We start from the raw sequence: 20,877 nt of genomic DNA on the forward strand, positions 1-20,877 counted from the left end.
TAATTATTATTCATTTAATCTCATTATTATTATTATTATTCACTTTGACCAGAGAGAGACATAGAGAAAGAGAAAAAGCAAGCCAACAGGTCTGGGACTTGAACCGGGTGTTGGTCATATGGGAGTCCAGTGCCTCAACTACAACTACCACGCCCCCTGTTGGCCCCTCCCTTTGGATTTTAATACAAGAATTATATTCACTCAAATCTGGTAAGCTAAATTTCTGAATCTGATTATTCTCATTAATTTCTAATAAACGTTCTATAAAAATTTTTTACTTATTTTTGCATATAATAAACACTAATTTTTAAAATAGCCTAATTTAAAATAATTGTTAACTGAGCAAAAAACTGTCCTTCTAAAGAAGCTAAAATTAAAACATTAACTTTATTACATATTGAAAATGAGACTTAAAAATTCTGAATGGGTGGGACCAGCAGATAGCATAATGGTTACATCACTGGACTCCCATGTAGTCAACCGTGGCAGACCACTGAGTCGCAGACCCGGTGGCTTAAACTCAAACCAGGCACGTGTAGGTACATGCCCAAGATCCCGAGAAGAGAATAGAGGAGAAGGGATTGCAGCATGGCCATTCCCCAGGGAGGTGATTTCTTGCTTTCTGTCTTTCTGGCAAGTGCACACACCCGATAGCAAAAATCTATCCAAACAAAAAAAGAAAAAAAATTCTGACTGGGTAGAAATATTGTACCTAAAATATTACCAGTGTATTGATATCATGCCCTATACTGCTTTCATACTAAATACCAAGTCTCCTCCCAACATGAGTAATCTAGCAAAACTACCAACTTAACACAACCTCTTAATTTTATATGTAAATGATTAGTTTTACATTTCATCACTTAAGCATATAGTCCCATTCTAAATCTCCTTCCTATTACTATTTGCATAGCATTTATAGCAGTATCTTTAGACAAATGAATACACCAATAAGTGAAGTCAATGATTGAACACTATACACTCCTGAGAATCTACAGGAGCAAGTGAGTGGGTTTAATGTGCAATGCCAGACATAAGTACATGGGCTTTGACTATGCTGGCTGCCCATCCATTTGGAAGGTTTAGTTAACTAACTACTGAAATTCTCAAGAAACACAGTGAAATAGGATCTACTGATCCTGACAATCTTCTGACAACAATCAATCAACAGATTTCGCCTTAACAGACAATGGAGCGTGGTTAAGTATGGCAGCAAGAGAAATAAGAGTGAATATCCAACAGGGTGGTATGGTACTTCCATGGGAAGAAAGTGCTTTAAAGTGTGAGAGTACCCCTCAGTTTTAAAAATGTTCAATCCTATAGCAGCAAATTTCTGTAAAATAAGACAGAAAAATTCAGTGCTCTAATTACAGTAAGTAGGCTAAATACATTCCTCTGATGTTCTCCTTATTCTAAGCAACGATTTGCCAACCTATATGCCATTTATTAGCTACTGAAAAACAATTGCTTGAAATAGTTTTTTAAAAAATCATTATTTATTCAATTTTATTTATTCATTCCTTTATTTTAATTTGACCAGAGAGAGACATGCAGAGAGAGAGAAAGAGGGAGGGAGAGGGAAAGTGAGAAAGCAAGCCACCAGGTCCAGGACTTGAATCGTGGTAGGCCATGTGGGAGTGTCCAGTACCTTAACCACCACAACACCTGCTGGTCCCTAAGAAAGCTTTTTTTTTGGTGTTGGGGGTGTCTAAAAACTAAGGAACGATGTCCAAATCTATAAAAAACAAGTTTGAATGGTGTCAGGGTGCTTTGTTAGAGAAGCTGTCATAACATTAAAAAAAACCTCAAGAATTTTTGGAAAGGTAGGAGTGACATCTGCTCCAGTGGTTGCAACTCACACCTGCAAGGGCTAATTAGATTACATAAATATGTGAGGGACCTGATATTAAGTAGTAGGAAGTTATGAAGACTGTAACAAACAGGAAAATACACATAGCTAAAGACATAAAATCAGTTATGCTGAATAAAGTCTTCTTTTATCTGCTTCAGCCCTTAGACTACCCCTTTGAAACTTCTGACTCTGTCTAATCAATCTCTTCATTGTAGAGAAAAGGAAACTTAAACCCTAAGAGATTTAAAAGTGATACAACTGAGATGAGAATCAGATATTCCCCACTCCCAGATCAGTTTTATTTTTATAACTTCTTTCTTAAAAAGAAGCATTTAGGAAAATGTCAGGTTAAATATATATTGAGTCATTGGAAAACTCATGACACATTTGTGCATAGAAAAACAGAAAAATACATCATGACTTTCCCCATAACCCAATAGTACTTCCCTTACTATAAATCACTTAGTAGAAAACTGAATAGGAGGATAGTTATTTTAAAGAAATTGGCCAAATGTATAGCAAATGGCAAAAACTACAAACTACATTGGAGAGGGAAAGGGTTGGGGGTTGGGGTAGGAGGCACTGGACACAACATAGTTCATGCGTCCTTTTCCTCAGTTGATCAGCGTGGTTTTTTTTAAAGTCAGACTGATGTCAAAATTGCCACTCTCACTTGTATCCTATGAGTTGCAGAATAAAGACAGACTCAGGACCAGCAGTTGGCATAATGGCTATGTTGCTGGATTCCCACCTGGGCGACTGCGGTTCGAGTCCCATACCTGGTAGCTTAAACTCATGCTGGGCACGTGTGCGTGCATGCCCAAGATCCCAAGAGGAGAATGGAGGAGAAGGGATGTGGTGTGGCCAACCCCCCCAGGGGGTGATTTGTCGCTTTCTGTCTCTCTGTGTCTTCCTGGCGAGCGCACGCGCCCTATAGCAAAAACCTCTCCAAAAAAAAAGACATCTGTAATAATTACAAATTCATATCAACTTCCCAGTGAAATTCTTTTGAGATCCATCAACTGAACTTTTGAGATCAATCAATTGAACTGACTTACTAAAACCAAGTAAAACAGCATGAACAGCAAGTAATTTAAATGATACATGTACATCATCAATGAAATGGAAACATCTACCAGTCAAACATTACCTAATTAATATATATGTTACACACACACACACACACACACACACACTGCAGAACTTAATCTCTATACATACATCAAGATTTTAAAACGAATAGGCCATTTTCCACCAATTTAAGGATACTTCTTAAAATTTAACCAAATTTTGTATTTGCAGTAAATGTTTAAAGTCCACAATATTTTATCATCTGCTATTAAAGTAGTTCAGTAGAAAGATGAACTCAGTTATTCTCCCTTTTGAAGAAAAATGAAGCAAATTAAAGGACCATATTTTTGTTAGCTTTCTCAGCCAACAATTTCCAAACTGAAATTACTTTACATGAATAAGCTATTTATATAAACACAGATTTCTGTATATAATAATACATTAGGTACTTAAAGTAAGTCAACTCACTAACCTTATAAAATGCATGCTTGGTTTCATCTTTGTCACTTCTGACATGTTCTACCATATTTTTAGATTTTGACTAAGGCCATCACTTCACAGCAATAAAGGGATGAACTACTCCTATATTAAAACTTGGAGTTTTTTAGTTCAGAAGTATTCCTGATCACATCTATTATTTCATGTGAGCTTCCATTTTACCCTGAGATCGTATTACTTTTTTTTTAAGAGGCTTTTGCTATCTGGCACATGCACTTGCTAGAGACAGAGAGACAGAAAGTGAGGAATCACTCTCCAGGGGAGATGTCCATGCCACAATCCCCTCTCCTCCATTCTCTTCTTGGAATTTTGGACATGTATGCACACGTATCTGGTGTGGCTTTAAGCCACTGGGTCTGGGACTTGAACCTCAGTAGGCCACATGAGAGTCCAGTGATATAACCATTATGCAGCCTGCTGGTCCCTCATATTACTTTTTTTTTTTGGCGGGGGGAGAGGTTTTCGCTATAGGGCGCGTGCACTTGCCAGACAGACAGAGAGAGACATAGAGACAGAAAGCGAGAAATCATCCCCCAGGGGGGATGGTCACGCCGCAATCCCTTCTCCTCTCAGGATCTTGGGCACGCATGCACACATGCCCGGCATGAGTTTTAAGCTACCGGGTCCAGAATGTGAACCGCGGTCAACTATATGGGAGTCCAACATAGCCATTACACTAACTGCTGGTTCCCCCTCATATTACTTTTTTATACATAAGTAAGTAGCCCAATTTCCAAAGTACTACTTAACTGAATGCCATTAAATCAAGTCATTAAGGTAGCTCTGGCTACTTCAGCAAAGCTTGGAAGCTTTGAAGCTCATGAATCCCAGAGCTACAAAAATTAAATATACTAATATATATATTAAATATATATAAATATACACACATACACATTAAATATATATATATATAAAAAAAATATAATATTTCACATTCCATACACACACACACACACACACACACACCTATATAGAGAGGTAATCCTTTATTTTGATCACGAGTAACCACTCAACTCCAATTTCATAAGCACATATCTATCATTTCATTTTAGCTGCATGAACCACTGATGCTGTCTGTGAATTTACGTTAAATTTAAGTGACTTTCATAATTTAAGAAGGAAAAAAAAAACAGATCATATGAGTGAAATGGAGCAGGAAAAGGGGGCTCCTGAATCTACAGCCACATACAAATGATTACAGAATAAAATTAAGGCAGAATAAAGCTATAAAATGGAGGGTTCTCTAACTTTCCAAAGGGTGGAATTAACACACCCTGAAAGGAAGGTCACAGAATCTTTTCTCTTCAAAAGTCAGTATAGTAGGGACCAGCAGTTGGCATAATGGCTATGTCACTGGACTCCCATGTAGTCAATTGCGGTTGGAGTCCCGGATCCAGTGGCTTAAACTCACGCTGAGCTCATGTTTGTACCCAAGATCCGGAGAGGAGAATAGTGGAGAAGGGATTGTGGCATGGCCATCCCCCCCTGGGGGGTGACTTCTTGTTTTTGGTCTTTCTCTTTGTCTTTCTGACAAGTGCAGAAGCCCTATAGCAAAAACCCTCTCAAAAAACAAACAAACAAACAAACAAAAAAAAAAAACACAAGTCAGAGTAGTAAATAAACCCGTATTTTAAAGAACTGATACTCTTAGGGAGCTCTTGGCTATTTGTATCAAATAGTACTGAAAATCAGAAGTAACTATTAGATAACATCAAATGTCCTAAAAATGTTAAAACACGAAATCAAAAATATTACTCTATTAAAAACTAAAAATCTTAATATATTGTTAAGCTTTGACAAATTTCTGTCCTGATTCTATTAAAAAACAATAGCCAGCTTACAAAATTGAAAGAATTTATTTTTGCAAATGACATTTTTTTTTAGAGGTTTTTGCTATAAGGCATGTGCACTAGCCAGAAAGACAGAGAGAGACAGATAGACAGAAAGCGAGAAATAACCCCCAGGGAGCATGGCCATGCCACAGTCCCTTCTCCTCCATTCTCCTCTCAGGATCTTGGGCACGCACGCACACGTGCCTGGCGTGAGTTTAAGCCACCAGGTCTGGAACTCGAACCACAGTCAACTACACAAGAGTCCAGTGACATAGCCATTACACCAACTGCTGGTCCCTGTAAATGCCTTTATATTAGGCTTTTAGTTACATAAACTATGATAGCATCAAACTGTAGAAAAAAGGGAACTCATGAGAAGAAATTTACAATGACAAAAATAGAAAAACAACTTGAACCATCACTGCAACTTTTGAAAAATTGGGTGGCAAGTAAAAGAATATGCCAGTATACGAATAAGCCCAGTATACAAAATTCCACAGCAGAGTAAAAGGACAAAGAAATGATGGATGGACATTAAAATAAAAACTAAATGTTTTTACTCTTATTATCACAAATACCTAGATTTAGGATATCAAAGAAAATATTGTCACAGATCATTAGACTTTGTAATTTCATATAACCATTAACAACTGTTTATTTCTGGCTGGCTACTTTTTAGGTCAATAATCTACTTGTAAGCATGTTTATATATAAAAAACTATTTCTTCATAAAATAACAGGCTGAATTTATTTATTTTACTTAATGAATATTGAGAATGAGATCAAACTCAATCACAAAAATATTTTACTATATCATAAAATATTCTCAGATAAAACTTAGGTATCGATTCGTCTTTTTATTTATACAGGGTTTTGTTATAGGGAACATGCACTCGCCAGAGACAGAAAGTAAGAAATCACCCCATGGGGGAATGGGCGCACCAGGATCCCTTCTCCTCCATTCTCCTCTCTCCGTATATATTTTTTAAAGCTTAATACCACTTATTTTATTTTTATTTATTTATTTATTTATTTTTAATTTGACTAGAGAGGGACAAAGTGAGAGAGAGAGAGAAAGCAAGCAAGCCACCTGGTCTAGGACTTGAACCATGGTCGACCATGTGGGAGTCTAGCACCCTTAACCACCATGCCACCTGCTGGCCTCTCCTCTCCAGATCTTGAGCACTCACTGATTCGTGTGTAGCATTGAGTTTTAAGCCACTAGGTCCGGGACTCGAACCACCGTAGATTATGTGGGAGCCCTGACACTAACCATTACAGCATCTGCTGGTCCCAAAACTTAGGTATCAATTCTAACATCTTCTGTTATGAATATCAAATTGCCACTTCTTTACACATGTATCAAAAACCAAACCAAACTCAATATAATGTCCAAAGCTATTCATAACAAACTAATTGGTAAAAGCCTTTGGAAAAAACTAAAAAAAGAAAGATTTCCCAATTGTTATTAGATCTTGGAAAAATCTGTATTTTTTCTTAAAGAACATGAATTTGAAATAACAGGTATACGTTGTTTTTATTTATTTATTTGCCAGCGGGCACGTGCACTTTCCAGGAGGGGGAGAGAGAGAGCACGCGCACATTGTTGGAGGGGATGGTAATGCCACAATACTTTCCTTCGCCTCCATTTCTCCTCTTGGCACACATGAACACTTCTGGTATATTTCTCAGGCAGCCAGGCCTGCAGTTTGCTATGTTTAATCGCCCTAACTACCACATTACGGCTGGCCTAGGCACACCTTGTTTTTGAAACTGTTCTAAACAAATAGGCATCTTCGTTAATCTACCAATTGATCACTGTTTTCTTTTGATTGTTTTTTTCTATGTATACATGGAATATTATTCACACTTACATATTGCTGAAAGTTGACATTTTGTGCTTTTGAAAAATTTAAACGATCTGCTTTTTTTCTTTAAAGAGGTTTTTACTATAAGGCACATGCGCTCGCCAGACAGAGAGACAGAAAGCGAGAAATCACCCCCCAGAGGGGATGGCCACACCACAATCCCTTCTCCTCCATTCTCCTCTCGTGATCTTGGGCATGCACGCACACACACCCGGCATGGGTTTTAAGTCACCGGGTCAGGGACGTGAACCGCGGTCAACTACGTGGGAGTCCAGCGACATAGCCATTATGCTAACTGCTGGTCCCCAACAATCTGCTTTTCATAATACTTTAGACTCACTATTTATCATCTAAAAATATAAATTTTCAAAGAAAATACCTTTAAGCATTTCAGAATTTTCTTTAATTCTCTCATATTGAAGTTATTCTCCTTGTTACTTACTATTAGAAATATCAATGCAGGGGAATAGCAGATGGCATGGTGGTTAAGGCACTGGACACTCTCACATGGTCAACCAGGGTTCAACTCCTGGACCTGGTGGCTTGCTTTCTCACTTTTTCTCTCTCTGTGCCTATCACTGGTTGAATTAAAACAAATGAGTGAATAAATAAAATTAAATAAATAATTCTTTAAAATTAAAAAAAAAAAAAGAAATATCAATGCAGGGCTGGCCTAGTAGCACACAGTGATCACTGTGCATAAGGAAGTTGAATCCCAGATGGCCAACAGCAGTCTGAGTCCAGCCACAGCAGGCATGTGACCAGAATCCTGACGAAATGGAGAAATGAAGAAAAGAGGGCTGTGGGATTACCATGGCCCATCACGGGGTGCTTTCTCTCTCTCTCCCTCACTCTGACAAAACCAAGTGCCCCCTGGCATAAATAAATAGACATAAACATTAATAATAACAATGCAAATACTTCTCCTTTATCTGTATTACAGACAAACCTTGCAGATGTTGCATTTTTTACAAAGTCCAAGTTTGTGGAACCCTGTGTCTAAAAGCCTATTGATGCCATTCACCCGCACTTACCTCACATCTCTGCATCATCACATTTTGGCAGTTCCCCAATATTTTATGTTTTCATTATTATTATACTTGTTATGATGATCTATAGTCACTGATCGTTGATGTCATTATTTTAATTATTTTGGGGTGCCATAAGCCATGCCTAGGTAGAATGGCAAACTTAACTGATAATTTTATGTGTAGGTCCTGCTTGGCAGTGAAGCAGTAAATTGCTGCTCAAGAGATGCTAGATCCATATGGAAGATCTCTGGTTGTTTTCTGATTGACCGGTATATACTGTTCTGCATGCCCATGATTCTGACTGGCTGGGAAGGCTTGGAGGGGAGCATTATGGTGTGTGACTCTGTCAAGGGTGCTTGTCCTATTCTCTCTCTCATGAAAGAAAAAACTTAAAAAAAAAAAAAAAAAGTCAAACGTGTGTTCTGACTCTTCCATTGAATGGCCATTCTCATCTCTTCCTCCTTCTCTTGAGGTCTTCCCATTCCTTAAGACATAATATTAAAATTAGGCCACCCCAAACCCTACAATGGCCACTAACTGTTCAAGGGAAGGAAATGTCCAACATCTCTCACTTTAAATCAAAACTCAGAAATTGTTACAATTAGTGAAGAATGCATGTCTAAAGCTGGGACAGCCAAAAAGCTAGGCCTTTTGTGCCCAACAATTAGCCAATTTGTAAATGCAAAGGAAAAACTCCTCAGGGATTAAAAAGCCCTACTCCAGTGAATACATGAATGAAAAGAAAGCAAACTGGCTTTAACTGCTGAGAACAAAGGGTTTGGCACTTGTAGAGCAGATCAAACCAGTCACAACATTCCCTTAAACCAAAGCCTGAGAAGCCAATCCAAAGTGCAGCCCTAACTATTCAATTCTATGAAAGCTGAGAGAGGTAAGAAAGCTGAAGAAGTCAAGTTTGAAGCTAGCAGAGATGGTTTCATGAGGTGTAAGGAAAGAAGCTGCCCTATAACATAAGGCACAATGAGAAGCAGCAAGTGCTGCTGTGGAAGCTGCAAGTTATCCAGAATATATAGCTAAGAACACTGAGGAAGGTGTACATGAATCAGTGGATTCTCAGTGAGGACAAAACAAACTTTACCTTGGGAGATGATGTTATCTAGGACTTCCACAACTAGTGGACAAGTCAATGCCTGGCCTCGAAGCTTCAAAGAATATGCTGACTCTCTTGTCCGGGACTAATGTAGTGGAGACTTTAGGTTGAAACCAGTGCTCATTTATCATTTCAAAAATCTAGGTCTTTTAAGAATCATACTAAATCTACTTTGCCAGGCTCTCTAAGTGCAAACAAAACCTAGAGGACAGCGGATCTGTTCACTGCCATGGTTTAGTGAATATTTTAGACCTACCACTGAGACCTACTGCTCAGGAAAAAAGATTCCTTTCAAAATATTACTTCTTCCTGCCAATACACCCAGCCACTCAAGAGTTCTGATATATGTACCAGGAGATCACTGTCAGCCTGCTAATGTCAAAGAATCAAGGAGTAATTCTGACTTTCAAGTCTTATTATTAAACACATTTCATAAAACTGTAGCTGACATACACAGTGATTACTCTGATGGATCCAGACAAAGTAAACTGAATCAGGGTGAAGTCTGAACCCTTGGGACAGATAATGGCATGGCAATAAGACATGACAATCTGTGAGAATGACCACATGAGATGTTTCTGATTTTTTATCTGGAGACCTCCGTGAGAAAACTGGGAAGATGTGTGCCAATGATCCTGGGCTGGCTGAGGTTGGGGTGGATTGTGGTATCAGGACCCTGTTTGGGGAAATGTAAACACACACTCACTCTCATAGAAGAAATAAATAAACAAAATTAAAACAAACAAACAAGGAAAACATTAGGAAAGGATTCACTGTTCTAGATGTAATTAAGAACATACATGATCCATGAAAGGAGGTCAAAATATCAGCATTAACAGGAATTTGAAAAAATTGATCCATACACTCATGAATATCTTTCAGAGGGTTCAAAACTTCAGTGGAGGATATAACTGCAGATGTGGTAGAAATAGCAAGAGAATTAGAATTAGGATTGAAACTTGATGGCTTTACAGAATTGCTGTACTCTCACAATACCACTTTTTTTTTTTTTTTTAAAGGTTTTGCCATAGCGTGTGTGCACTTGCTGGAAAGAGAGAGGGAGAGAGAAAGTGAGAAATCACCCTTTGGGAAAATGGCTACAATTCCTTCTCCTCCATTCTCCTCCTGGGATTTGGGGCATGCACACACAAGTGCCTAGTATGACTTCCAAGTCATCAGGTCTGGGACTCAAACCAAAGTCGGCCATGTGGGAGTCCAATGCTGTAATCACCACGCCACCTGCTGGCCCCCTCATGCTATCTCCTTAATGGACAAGAGTTTTATGAATGGGTAAGGAAAGTGGTTTCTTAATATAAAATCTACTCCTAATGAAGACTGTTAACTATAACACTGTTAAAAAGACAAAAAAGGATTTAAAATATTATCATAAGCTCAGATCATAAAATAGCAGCAGGGCTTGAAATGACTGACTCCAAATCTGAAAGAAGTTCTACTATGGATAAAATGCTACCTACCAAACAGTGTTATATACACGCTACAGAGAACCCTTTTATGAAAGGACAGTGCTAAATACACGCTATAGAGAACTCTTATGAAAGGACTTTCAACTGCAGTCAAACGTGGGAGTCTAGCACCTTAACCACTATGCCACCAGCTGGCTCCCAATAAAGTACTTTTATATTAAAGTGTGCATATTGTTTTTTAGTATAATATTACTGCACACTTAATAGACTATACTACATTATAAACATCAGATTTATATGCACTAGGAGACAAAAAAAATTTCTGTGACTTGTTTTACCGCAACATTTACTTCATTGTGGTGATCTGAAACTGAACCTGTAGTCTCTCTAAGGTAAGCCCGTACTTGCTTAGGGCAAAGTCTCAGATGTGAAACTCTTTAGATCAAAGGATACTACTTTTTTAAATTACCTTACAAAATATTTGATGAAAACCATCTATAAACATAAGGTTGCCTATTCAATCTCAATGTCTATAAATGCTTTCTTTGGTATATATATGTGAACATGTGTATGTGTGTATACTTTTTTATAATTAGCAAAGTTTGAATAGAATGAAAATTATATTTTAAAAATTCCATAATCGGGCCAGGAGACGGCGTAGTGGTTATGTTACTGGACTCCCATATGGCTGACCATGGTGGCTTAAAATTCACTCTGAGTGTGTGTGCATACATGTCCATGATCCCAGGAGGAGACTGGGGAGAAGAGACTGCTGCGTCATCCTCTCTGGGGGTGGGACGGCGACTTCTCACTTTCCTTCTCACTGTCTCTGACTGCATCTGGTGGGCGCACACACCCTAAGGCAAAAAACTCCCCCCCCCCCAAAAAAAAACTACATAGCATTCACTGTATCCATTTGAAAAAAAGCAACTTTCCATAGAAAAAAATAAATTTGTTAGCCTGATTATGAGGTTATATATAAACTGATGAAGCAATGACGGTCTTTTAGGATCCATTTCTCCTCAATCAAAAATCAAAAACTAAAACACACCCTTACTTGCTCTTTCCCACATACAAGACACAAGCCCAACAGTACAATATCTGGCACGTTCCCCGGCAATTCCTTTAGGTGCAGGGGACTTTTAAAACTTCCATGACTGCAATTTTATTTAAACTTGGATGAGAGTGGAGAAGAGGGAGAGATTATTAAAGAAAAGATGACAGCCATCTGCTCTCCCCTTCACAAACTGGTGAGAAATGAGAATACAGAATTAAATTTCTTTAAAAAAAAGAAAAAAGGTTAGGCTTGAGAAAATTTTGAAAGCACTGTACTAAAACATCAGTTCAGAAAAAATACTGTATCTTATTGAAGACTAGTTTGCATTTTTGGGACACAGTTTCACTTCACTCATATTCTAAGAGATTATGAAGTGACTTGTTTACATATACTCTATTCTTCCATTCTAGTCACCTCTTTAATTACCAAATTTCACACTGCTATAAGGGTAGTTATTAGTTTCCTATGAGGAATTTGTAACAAAACGAGGACTAAAGTCTTGGCTACAAATTTGATTTGGAAAAAGAAAGATTTCCTATTCATAACTCCTATTTCTATAAATATAAGATAAATATTCTGCATCATTTCTGTCAAACATAATAATTAAATAAAATGGCTGGCCTAATAGTATAATTACAGCCTGTGCTCACTACCTGCATGCTAAGTCCATTAACTATGACACTGTAAGACAGTCTACATATAAAACATAGGAAAATAAGACATTAACCCAAACCAAACACTTTATTTATTTAAAATTTTTTTGAGAGATTTTTGCTAGAGGGAGCATGAGCTCACCAGAGTGACGGAGAGACAGAAAGCAAGAAATCACCCCCTGGCACGATGGCCACACTGTAACTCCTCCTCCTCCATTCTCCTACTGGGATTTTGGGCACAAAGCACACAAACCCAGTGTGAGTTTTAAGCCACGAGGTCTGGGACTAGAACCATGGTCAACTATGTAGCAGTCTAGGAACACAACCATTATGCCATCGGCTGTTCCAAACACTTTTTTTTGAGAGAGAGAGATCTTTGCTATAGTGTGCATGTACTTGCCAGAGAGACAGAAAGCCAAGAAATCACTTCCCAGAGGGAATGGTCATGCCTCAATCCCTTCTCCTCCTTTCTCTTCCATTCTCTTCTTAGGAGATGGCATAACCATTATGCTATCTGCTGGTCCCAAGACCAAACACTTTTAAACAGAAAACTTGTAACAGTTAACTAGGATATTAATATGTATTCAGACAACATTCTAGTATACAGAAAATACTATTATCTAATAGTATAACTGGATTAACTATTGAGAAACTTTTTATGACACTTTCCCATACTTTTCATTTTTTTATTTATGGGAGGACTCCAGAAGAAGTCAATATTGGGGGCCAGCAGATGGGGTAGTGATTGCATCACTAGACTCTGACATGGCTGATTGCGGCTTTTGTCCTGAACCTAGTGGCTTGCAAATCACACCGGGTACATGCGTGTGTGTATCCAAGATCCTGGGAGGGAAAGGGATTGTGGCACCACCATTCTCCCTGGGGCGGGGGATGGTAGTGTTGATTTCTCACTTACTCTCTCTGGCAAGTGCACGTGCCTTTCTTCAGGTACCTCTTCAAGAAATAAAGAAGTTAATATTAAAGTTTCTCAGTAGTTAATCTGGTAAAGGTTTTGTCTGTCAGCCAGCTAATGGATAGTCTTAAACGTGAGGCCTAGCTTTAATAAATCATAAATATTTATTTAAAACTTGCTATAGGGCTTATGTGTTTGTTGGAGAGAAAGAAAAAGTGAGAAAGCATCCCTGACAAGCCACTCCTTCATTTCTCCTTTAGGGATTTTGGGTAGGCACATACATGTGCCCAGAGTGTTTTTCAAACTGCCAGGCCTGGGACTCAAACTGCACAGTAGGCCATCTAGGATCTGGCCACCTTAACTGGGTCACCGACTAATCCAATTAAGTCATAAATCCTTACAATTAATTTCGAAAAGCCTCATCTACTTCATCTTTCATTAATATAAGTGGTTTTCAAATAATTTTGAGCAGCTCTGAAAATACTTCTTTTTCCTTTTAAAGACTTTTGCTATAGGGCACGTGCACTTGCTGGAAAGAGAGACAGAAAGAGGGAAAGTGAGAAATTATCCCACCCCAGGGCAGGGGGAGTAGGTAGCAGCCATGCTGTAATGGTTTCTCCTCTATTTTCCTCTTAAGATTTTGGGGCACACACATAGGAGCACCCAGTGTGATTTTTCAAGTCACTGGGTCCAGAACTCAAAGTATGGTTAGTCAGATTGTAATCCAGAGCCTTAACCACCACACCACCTGCTGGCCCTGAAACACTTTTGGAAATCAAACTGAAATGTTATATGTACATGTGTGTGTGTGGAAGGGGAGGTATTTGAGGGTTCTTGCCTTCATTTTATAAACTCAGTGACAATTTAGAGTAATTGTCTCAAACCTTGAACCTATTTCCCCTTGGACTTTACATCAGAAAATATAAGGATATGAATTTCACTAAGAGATTCATCTACCTTTTATCCTAAAAGAACTACTGAGAATGACCAAATAGCACACTATTAAGTCAGCTTGAGTCCATCAGAGATTCTATAAAAGTGACATGGCCAAGTCATTAAAGTGAAAAACTTCATTTCCTAAAGAACTAAGATTTTATGAAAATGAATCATGTAGCCTGTACATGTAACAAATGCCAACTCAGCATATTCCTAACAACTAGACTCAAACTTAAGTGGCAGATGTCTTACCATTCAAACTCCATATGTGGCTTCTTTATTACCAAGACCCTGTTATTATGAAAATCTACCTGTTCCTATAACCACTGGCCACGTTTCTAGTACAGGTTTGGCACAAAAGCATCCACAATCAGGAGTCCATTTCAAATGACTTTTTAAAAAAGGCTAAAGTTCCATAAAACTTCACATGGACGAAAGTTCCAAATTAAGTGAGGCGCAGAGAGAAACTTCTTTTCCTATACAAATGGCCAATCAATCCAATGACTCATCAAACTTCTTAAACTGGTCATGACTAAGAGGGACTAGTGGTAACTGAGATTAATGAGAACAGGCAAAGTGGCACTGCTAGCTACGGACACTTAGCTGGATTAGATGGCATCAGTGGAGCCTGGCATCACAGGAAAAGAAGTGGCAACTATATTTAGAAAAGGATATGAAGGAGCTGGCAGGTGGTGTGATGGTTAAGGGGGCTAGGCTCCCACATGGCCGACCATAGTTCAAGTCCCAGACCTGACAGCTTGTTTTCTCACTCTCTCTCTCTCTGTCTCTCACCCTCTTTTCCCCCCAACTCTGGTCAAATTAAAATAAATAAACACATACATACATTCATACAGTTAAACAAAGCAATTCTTTTTAAAAAAGGATATGAATACCAACTGCTGAAAGCAAAGTGTTTTAAAAACCAACTCAACTTCAAACTACAGATTAAACTACTAATATAATGAAGACCTTGATCATCGTGCATTCTACTATAAAAGCTTCTAAGCATGAGGCCATACAACAAAGTTTTTAAGAACTTTATCCAGAGACCATCAGTTGGCATAATGACTATGTCGCTGGACTCCCATGTAGTTGACTGTGGTGTGAGTCCCGGACCCAGTAGCTTAAACTCACACTGGGCTCATGTGTGTGCATGCCCAAGATCCCAAAAGGAGAATGGAGAAGGGATTGCAGTGTGGCCATCCCCCCTGGGCGGTGATTCTTGCTTTCTGTCTCTGTCATTGAGCCCCCCCAGGAGAAAAAAACTCTAAAAAAAAAAAAAAAAAAAAGAAAGAAAGAAAGAACTTTAATCCATCATTTGCTTCTTACTTCATTAAATATATACAGAGTTCCTTTTTAACTTATTTTGAAATACAGTCATTCCTCCTTAAGAACTTACCTGTTTAAGGACTGCTTGAACATATAACCAGTTTATCCAGTGTAAGGAAAACCCTTCATCAGTCTGTATAAGTCTTAGGAATTCCCTTTCTCAGTATTTGTCTCATTCTCCCCGTCGGTTAGTATTCACTGCACGAAGTGTGTGCGATCTCACAAGACTACATATTTTGTTTATAAATGTGTACTTTATTGTGTACCCATAGTAGTTTTTGGAAAAAATGAAAACAATTATACCAGATTTATATTACTGTGTTGTGGTGTGTCTTATCGCTTTCTGGCACTGATAATGCATGCTCTTTGTATGGATAGAAACACATTATTTCAGTGTAGCACTGTATGGTATCTATTGAAAAATACATATGCTATCATGCTGTGACACACCATCAGACATCCACCTTAAGCTCCTAGCTTAAAAACTAATTTACTGAGGGGAACCAGCAGTTAGCGTAATGGCTATGTCGCTGGACTCCCACGTAGTCAACCGTGGTTCGTGTCCCGGACCTGGTTGCTTAAAACTCACACCGGGCGCATATGCATGCGTGCCCAAGATCCCGAGAGGAGAATGGAGGAGAAGGGATTGTGGCGTGACCATCCTCCCTGGGGGGTGATTTCTCGCTTTCTGTCTCTCTCTGCCTGTCTGGCGAGCGCACGCGCCCTATAGCGAAAATCTCTCCAAAAAAAAAAAAAAAAACTAATTTACTTAACAACCCAGTCACAAGAACAGAATTCAGTCGCTAAGTGAGCAACACCTGTAATTATAGTCACATGAGACTGCAAAGAAATGTTCAAAAAGTCTCATACATCCTTTCGCCAGTGTCTCAAATTAACATCTTACCCAGTAATAGTATAATACCAACCGACATTGATACAATACAATAAAGTTTATTTGGATTTCACTAGTTACATATGTATTCATTTGTATGCATACATGTATGCACATTTTTTTTTAAGGCTTTTACTATAGGGTGTGTGCACTCTCCAGAGACACAGTAGGAGGGAACATGATAAATCATCTTCCATGGCAGATGGCCACACCACAATCCCTTCTCCACTCAGGATTTTGGACATACCATACCCAGAAAGATTTTAAGCTGCCAGGTCTGGGACTTGAATCGCAGTTAGCTGTGTGGGAGTCCAGCACCTTAACCACCATGCCAACTGCTAGCCTTGATCTATGTAATTTTTTCACACGTGTAGCTCTGTGTACTGTAGCTATCACTAAGGTTGAAGCACTCAATTATATCATCCCCAAACTCCCCATGTTATTCCTTTGTAGACACTATCATTTTTAAACAGTTAGCTAACAAAAAAGGTCAATCCACTGTCCTACTTAAGCCATCATAGACACTATAGCTACACAATAGTAGAAAATAACTGTATGTGAGCTTTCTTCTTAGTTTTAAATGCTGAACCCAAGGTTAAGAAAAGTAAACGAGTGACAGTAGGAAAAGTAAACGAGTGACAGAAGGGAAAGTAAGAGGCAGGCTTAAAGGTGTTGGTATTTAACTACCAACAAGAGGAGGGAACAGGGACACACTAACAGTGGAGGCTGAGATAACAGCTGCTGTAGTCACTCCAAACCAGGGAGTACAAGGCAGTCTAAATTTCCCAACAGCTGCCTAAAAATATCTGATTAGCTGAGAGAGCAAAAGGCTGTGATGTAGGTAATATTTTAGAAATCTTAAAGGGAAAGCAATAAGCGACTTTCATTTTCATAGACTGGTTGCATGATAAATTTAAATATGCATTTATTAAGTTAAACATATCACTAAATGGTAATTCAGATTGCTTAGGCTTAAGAATCTACTATGTACTCCATTCACTCTCCATTAAAATAGCTGCTATTGTACAAAAAAAAGGACTTTAAAACCAGAATATATTTATGGAAATTTACTAAGAACATCTAAATGATAACTACTAATGTAAGACACTTTTCCAAAATGTAGTGACTAACCTGAGGTAAGAAACTTAGCATAAGTTCCTTAAATAATTATGGATGGTGATGCACTATGAAAAATGAACTAGTCTAGTTAATTCATTTTGTAATTATCTCAAACCCAAAACTCACATTCAACTAGTTAATTCATTCTGTAATAATCCCAAATCCAAAACTCACATTCAAATTTTAGGATCCAGCATCCATTAAGAATCCCAAGCATACACTTCAGGGTACTTTGAACTGTGTCTCCAGGAACAATGACATGAGTTACTAAAACACACAAAAAAAAACATGAAGAGAAACAGAGATACAACTAAAATAGTTTTTAAACTAACCTACTCCTTATAACCAGTTAGTTTATATTTTATAAATGTATACCTGAATTTTCTCAAAAGCGAAATTCTTTTTTAGAGAGGTTTTTCGCTATAGGGCGCGTGCGCTCGCCAGACAGGCAGAGAGAGACATAGAGACAGAAAGCGAGAAATCAGCCCCCAGGGGGGATGGTCACGCCACAATCCCTTCACCTCCATTCTCCTCTCAGGATCTTGGGCACGCACGCACATGCGCCCGGCATGAGTTTTAGACGCGAACCGCGGTCGACTACGTGGGAGTCCAGAGACATAGCCATTACGCTAACTGCTGGTTCCCAAAAGTGAAAATTTTTTTTTTTTCATCTATTATCAATCTCTAACTGGCCATCAATCTGAAAAATCAGATCATAAACCATATATCTTAAAGCTGCATTAGAAAACAAATTTTTTTTTCAAATTATAACTGAGGAATTATGACATTATATCATACTATGACTTGTTATCAGCAAACATCAGTTTGGTGTTTTGGCACCCTAAAAGCTTCAAACTTTACATTTCCTAACTACATTAAGCTTATATGTAGTTTATTACTATAAAACTAATATAGATATAAGATGCAAAGTATAGAGGCCATATCCCAATGGTTAAAGCATAAATTATCAAAAGTAGTTCTCCAAAGAGATTATCTATTACAATTTTTTTTCTGCCAAAGTCACATGTCCAATTTGGGGAAAGATGAGGTGGGAGATGAGGATTTGATTTGAAGAACTGAAGGTTTCAGAACCACAGAGTCAAAGAGGTTCAAAAAAATCCCAAAGGTTCAATAGCTTGATTTTATAGAGTTCAGATATTATGTTCAGTCTAAATAAAAAAAGGAATTCGAAATCCTTACCTGTACTGTCAAACTCGGTGCATTTTTTAGCCTTTAGAATTACTGCAAGCTCACTAAGCATTTTCTGCTGTTCTGAAGAAAGCCCACTGCCAATAAGTACAAGAGGTCTATCTCTTCGCTGTCTGGTATTCACCTGTTAATGAAAAGAAGATTCCACAGTGTTAAAAACATTAAAAGATTAGAGAAAGATTTTAAAGAATCCATCACTTGATATGAACTTAAATTTCATTACTTAGCTTACTCTATCTAATCATTCTCAATAACTTCCATTGAATCTGCACTCAGAACCATATGCTTAATGTATTTGGATAACTATTTTTCTACTTTGTGTTTCTCTCAAGAAAACATTAATCAGAGTAGTTCTCTATACCAGGGCTTGTTTACTTGATTCTAAATTGGGTCACAAGGATTTACAGCTTCATTCTGTCAGCAGTAAGGCACGTTTTTCCCCCTCAAGTAACCCGAAATACACACTTAAAATGATCAATACCCTAACCTACCTCCACTTACTTATTCTAACAAATAAAAGATTGGTCTGTGTAGTTTACGCTGAGATTTTGTGAAAAATAAAAACACATACAGCTTTTAAATAGCCCTGACCCTAATGATAGAAAACAAATTTTTATTACCAACAGTATTCTCTCAAAACCAAAGATGAAGACAGTCAAGACAATAAATAAGTTAGATCAGATCCAGGAGTGGTAAAAAGTCCATGCAGCTCATGAAAAGGAAAGAAGTGCTCTGACTAACAAAGACATTTTCACATTAAAATCTAGACTTAGAACTTAGAGGAGACAAAAAAGACAAAATAAAGAAGAGGGCACCATTGGACAGTATTAAAAATTTGAAATGAGTCCAAGAAACAATGGGATTGTGGCTATAATAGCAACCAAAAGAAATTTAATAAAATAGAATTGGAACAAGGTTAGCCAAAAGCTACTTGGTAAGAGAGGCAATAATCTGGCAAAGAAGAAAGAAAAGACAAGTAAGTTCTACTTGTATTAAAGGATAAAAAGCCAAACACGATATTGTCATTTTTCTCATTTTCGAACACAAGACAGAGGGCCTGCGTATACATACATGATCATAAATGTATACTGAACAACTAGGCCTTCAAAAACTCCAAGAATGTGAGCAAAACACTGAAGGGATGACTATAGTATAATTCAGCAACTCAATGGAACCTAGCTTTTCAATATTTACAGATCAGAGCAGTGATACCCTCATTTTTTTCGGCCTGATGCCATACATATATTATATCTAAATTGCTGGCTACACTTATAAACAAATTAATCTCAATAATTTATTCATGCAAAATATATGAAAAGAGAGTCTATATATATTAAGTATACAAGACCTTTTTTTGGAAAGAATTCCATACCAAGTGTTTTTTGTTGTTGTTGTTGCTGTTCTTGTTTTAAAAAGAGCATGTGTGTTGATGGAGACAGAGAGAGAACAGAAATCTGAGAAAGTACACCCATAGGAGACAGTCATACTGTGATCCCTTCTCTCCTTTGGGGATTTTGATCATGCAAACACACATGTGCCTTGTATGTTTTTCAGGCTTCCCAGTCTGAAACTTGAATCACACTGTTGACCATGTGGTATCCGGATGCCTTAACCACCAAGCCACCGGCTGACCCCATAAAAAGTATTTTTAAATGACAGTAGTCAGCACTTTAGAGTTCAGCTACTTATTTATTCCTCTAAGGTTCTGGCGGCAAAGGTTTTTACCAGACACACCCACATATTTATAATCACATTTCTCTATTTAGATCTTTACTAAATTATTAAAATTATACATTATAAGATGAGATAACCTTGTCTAACCTAAACACTACAAATACTTAACAGAGTTCAGTGTATTGTACTTCTGGATTGCTCACTTACTGTATGACAATAATACTACAAAACAGCATTTCAAAAACTTTTGTCTGTGGGACCAGCAGTTAGCGTAATGGTTATGTCACTGGACTCCCACGTAGTTGACTGCAGTTCGAGTCCCGGACCCGATGGCTTAAGCTCACGCCAGGTGCGTGTGTGTGAGTGCCCAAGATCCCGAGAGGAGAATAGAGGAGAATGGACTGCAGTGTG

At 38.0% G+C, this 20,877-nt stretch overlaps 1 protein-coding gene across 1 annotated transcript in view; it reads right to left on the reverse strand.

Moving 5' to 3' along the window:
* The window catches only part of BARD1 (BRCA1 associated RING domain 1), a 114,018-nt gene that overhangs the window by 20,061 nt on the left and 73,080 nt on the right, over nt 1-20,877 (reverse strand). The window contains exons 8-9 of the mRNA XM_006162597.3: nt 18,784-18,916; nt 17,758-17,850 (exon numbers count right to left, since the gene is read on the reverse strand). Of these exons, the coding sequence (XP_006162659.1) occupies nt 17,758-17,850; nt 18,784-18,916 (226 nt within the window). The remainder of the gene's footprint in view (nt 1-17,757; nt 17,851-18,783; nt 18,917-20,877) is intronic.

The sequence above is a fragment of the Tupaia chinensis genome, unplaced genomic scaffold, assembly GCF_000334495.1.
Source record: "Tupaia chinensis unplaced genomic scaffold, TupChi_1.0 Scaffold140285_1, whole genome shotgun sequence".
NCBI classification, from domain to species: Eukaryota; Metazoa; Chordata; class Mammalia; order Scandentia; family Tupaiidae; genus Tupaia; species Tupaia belangeri.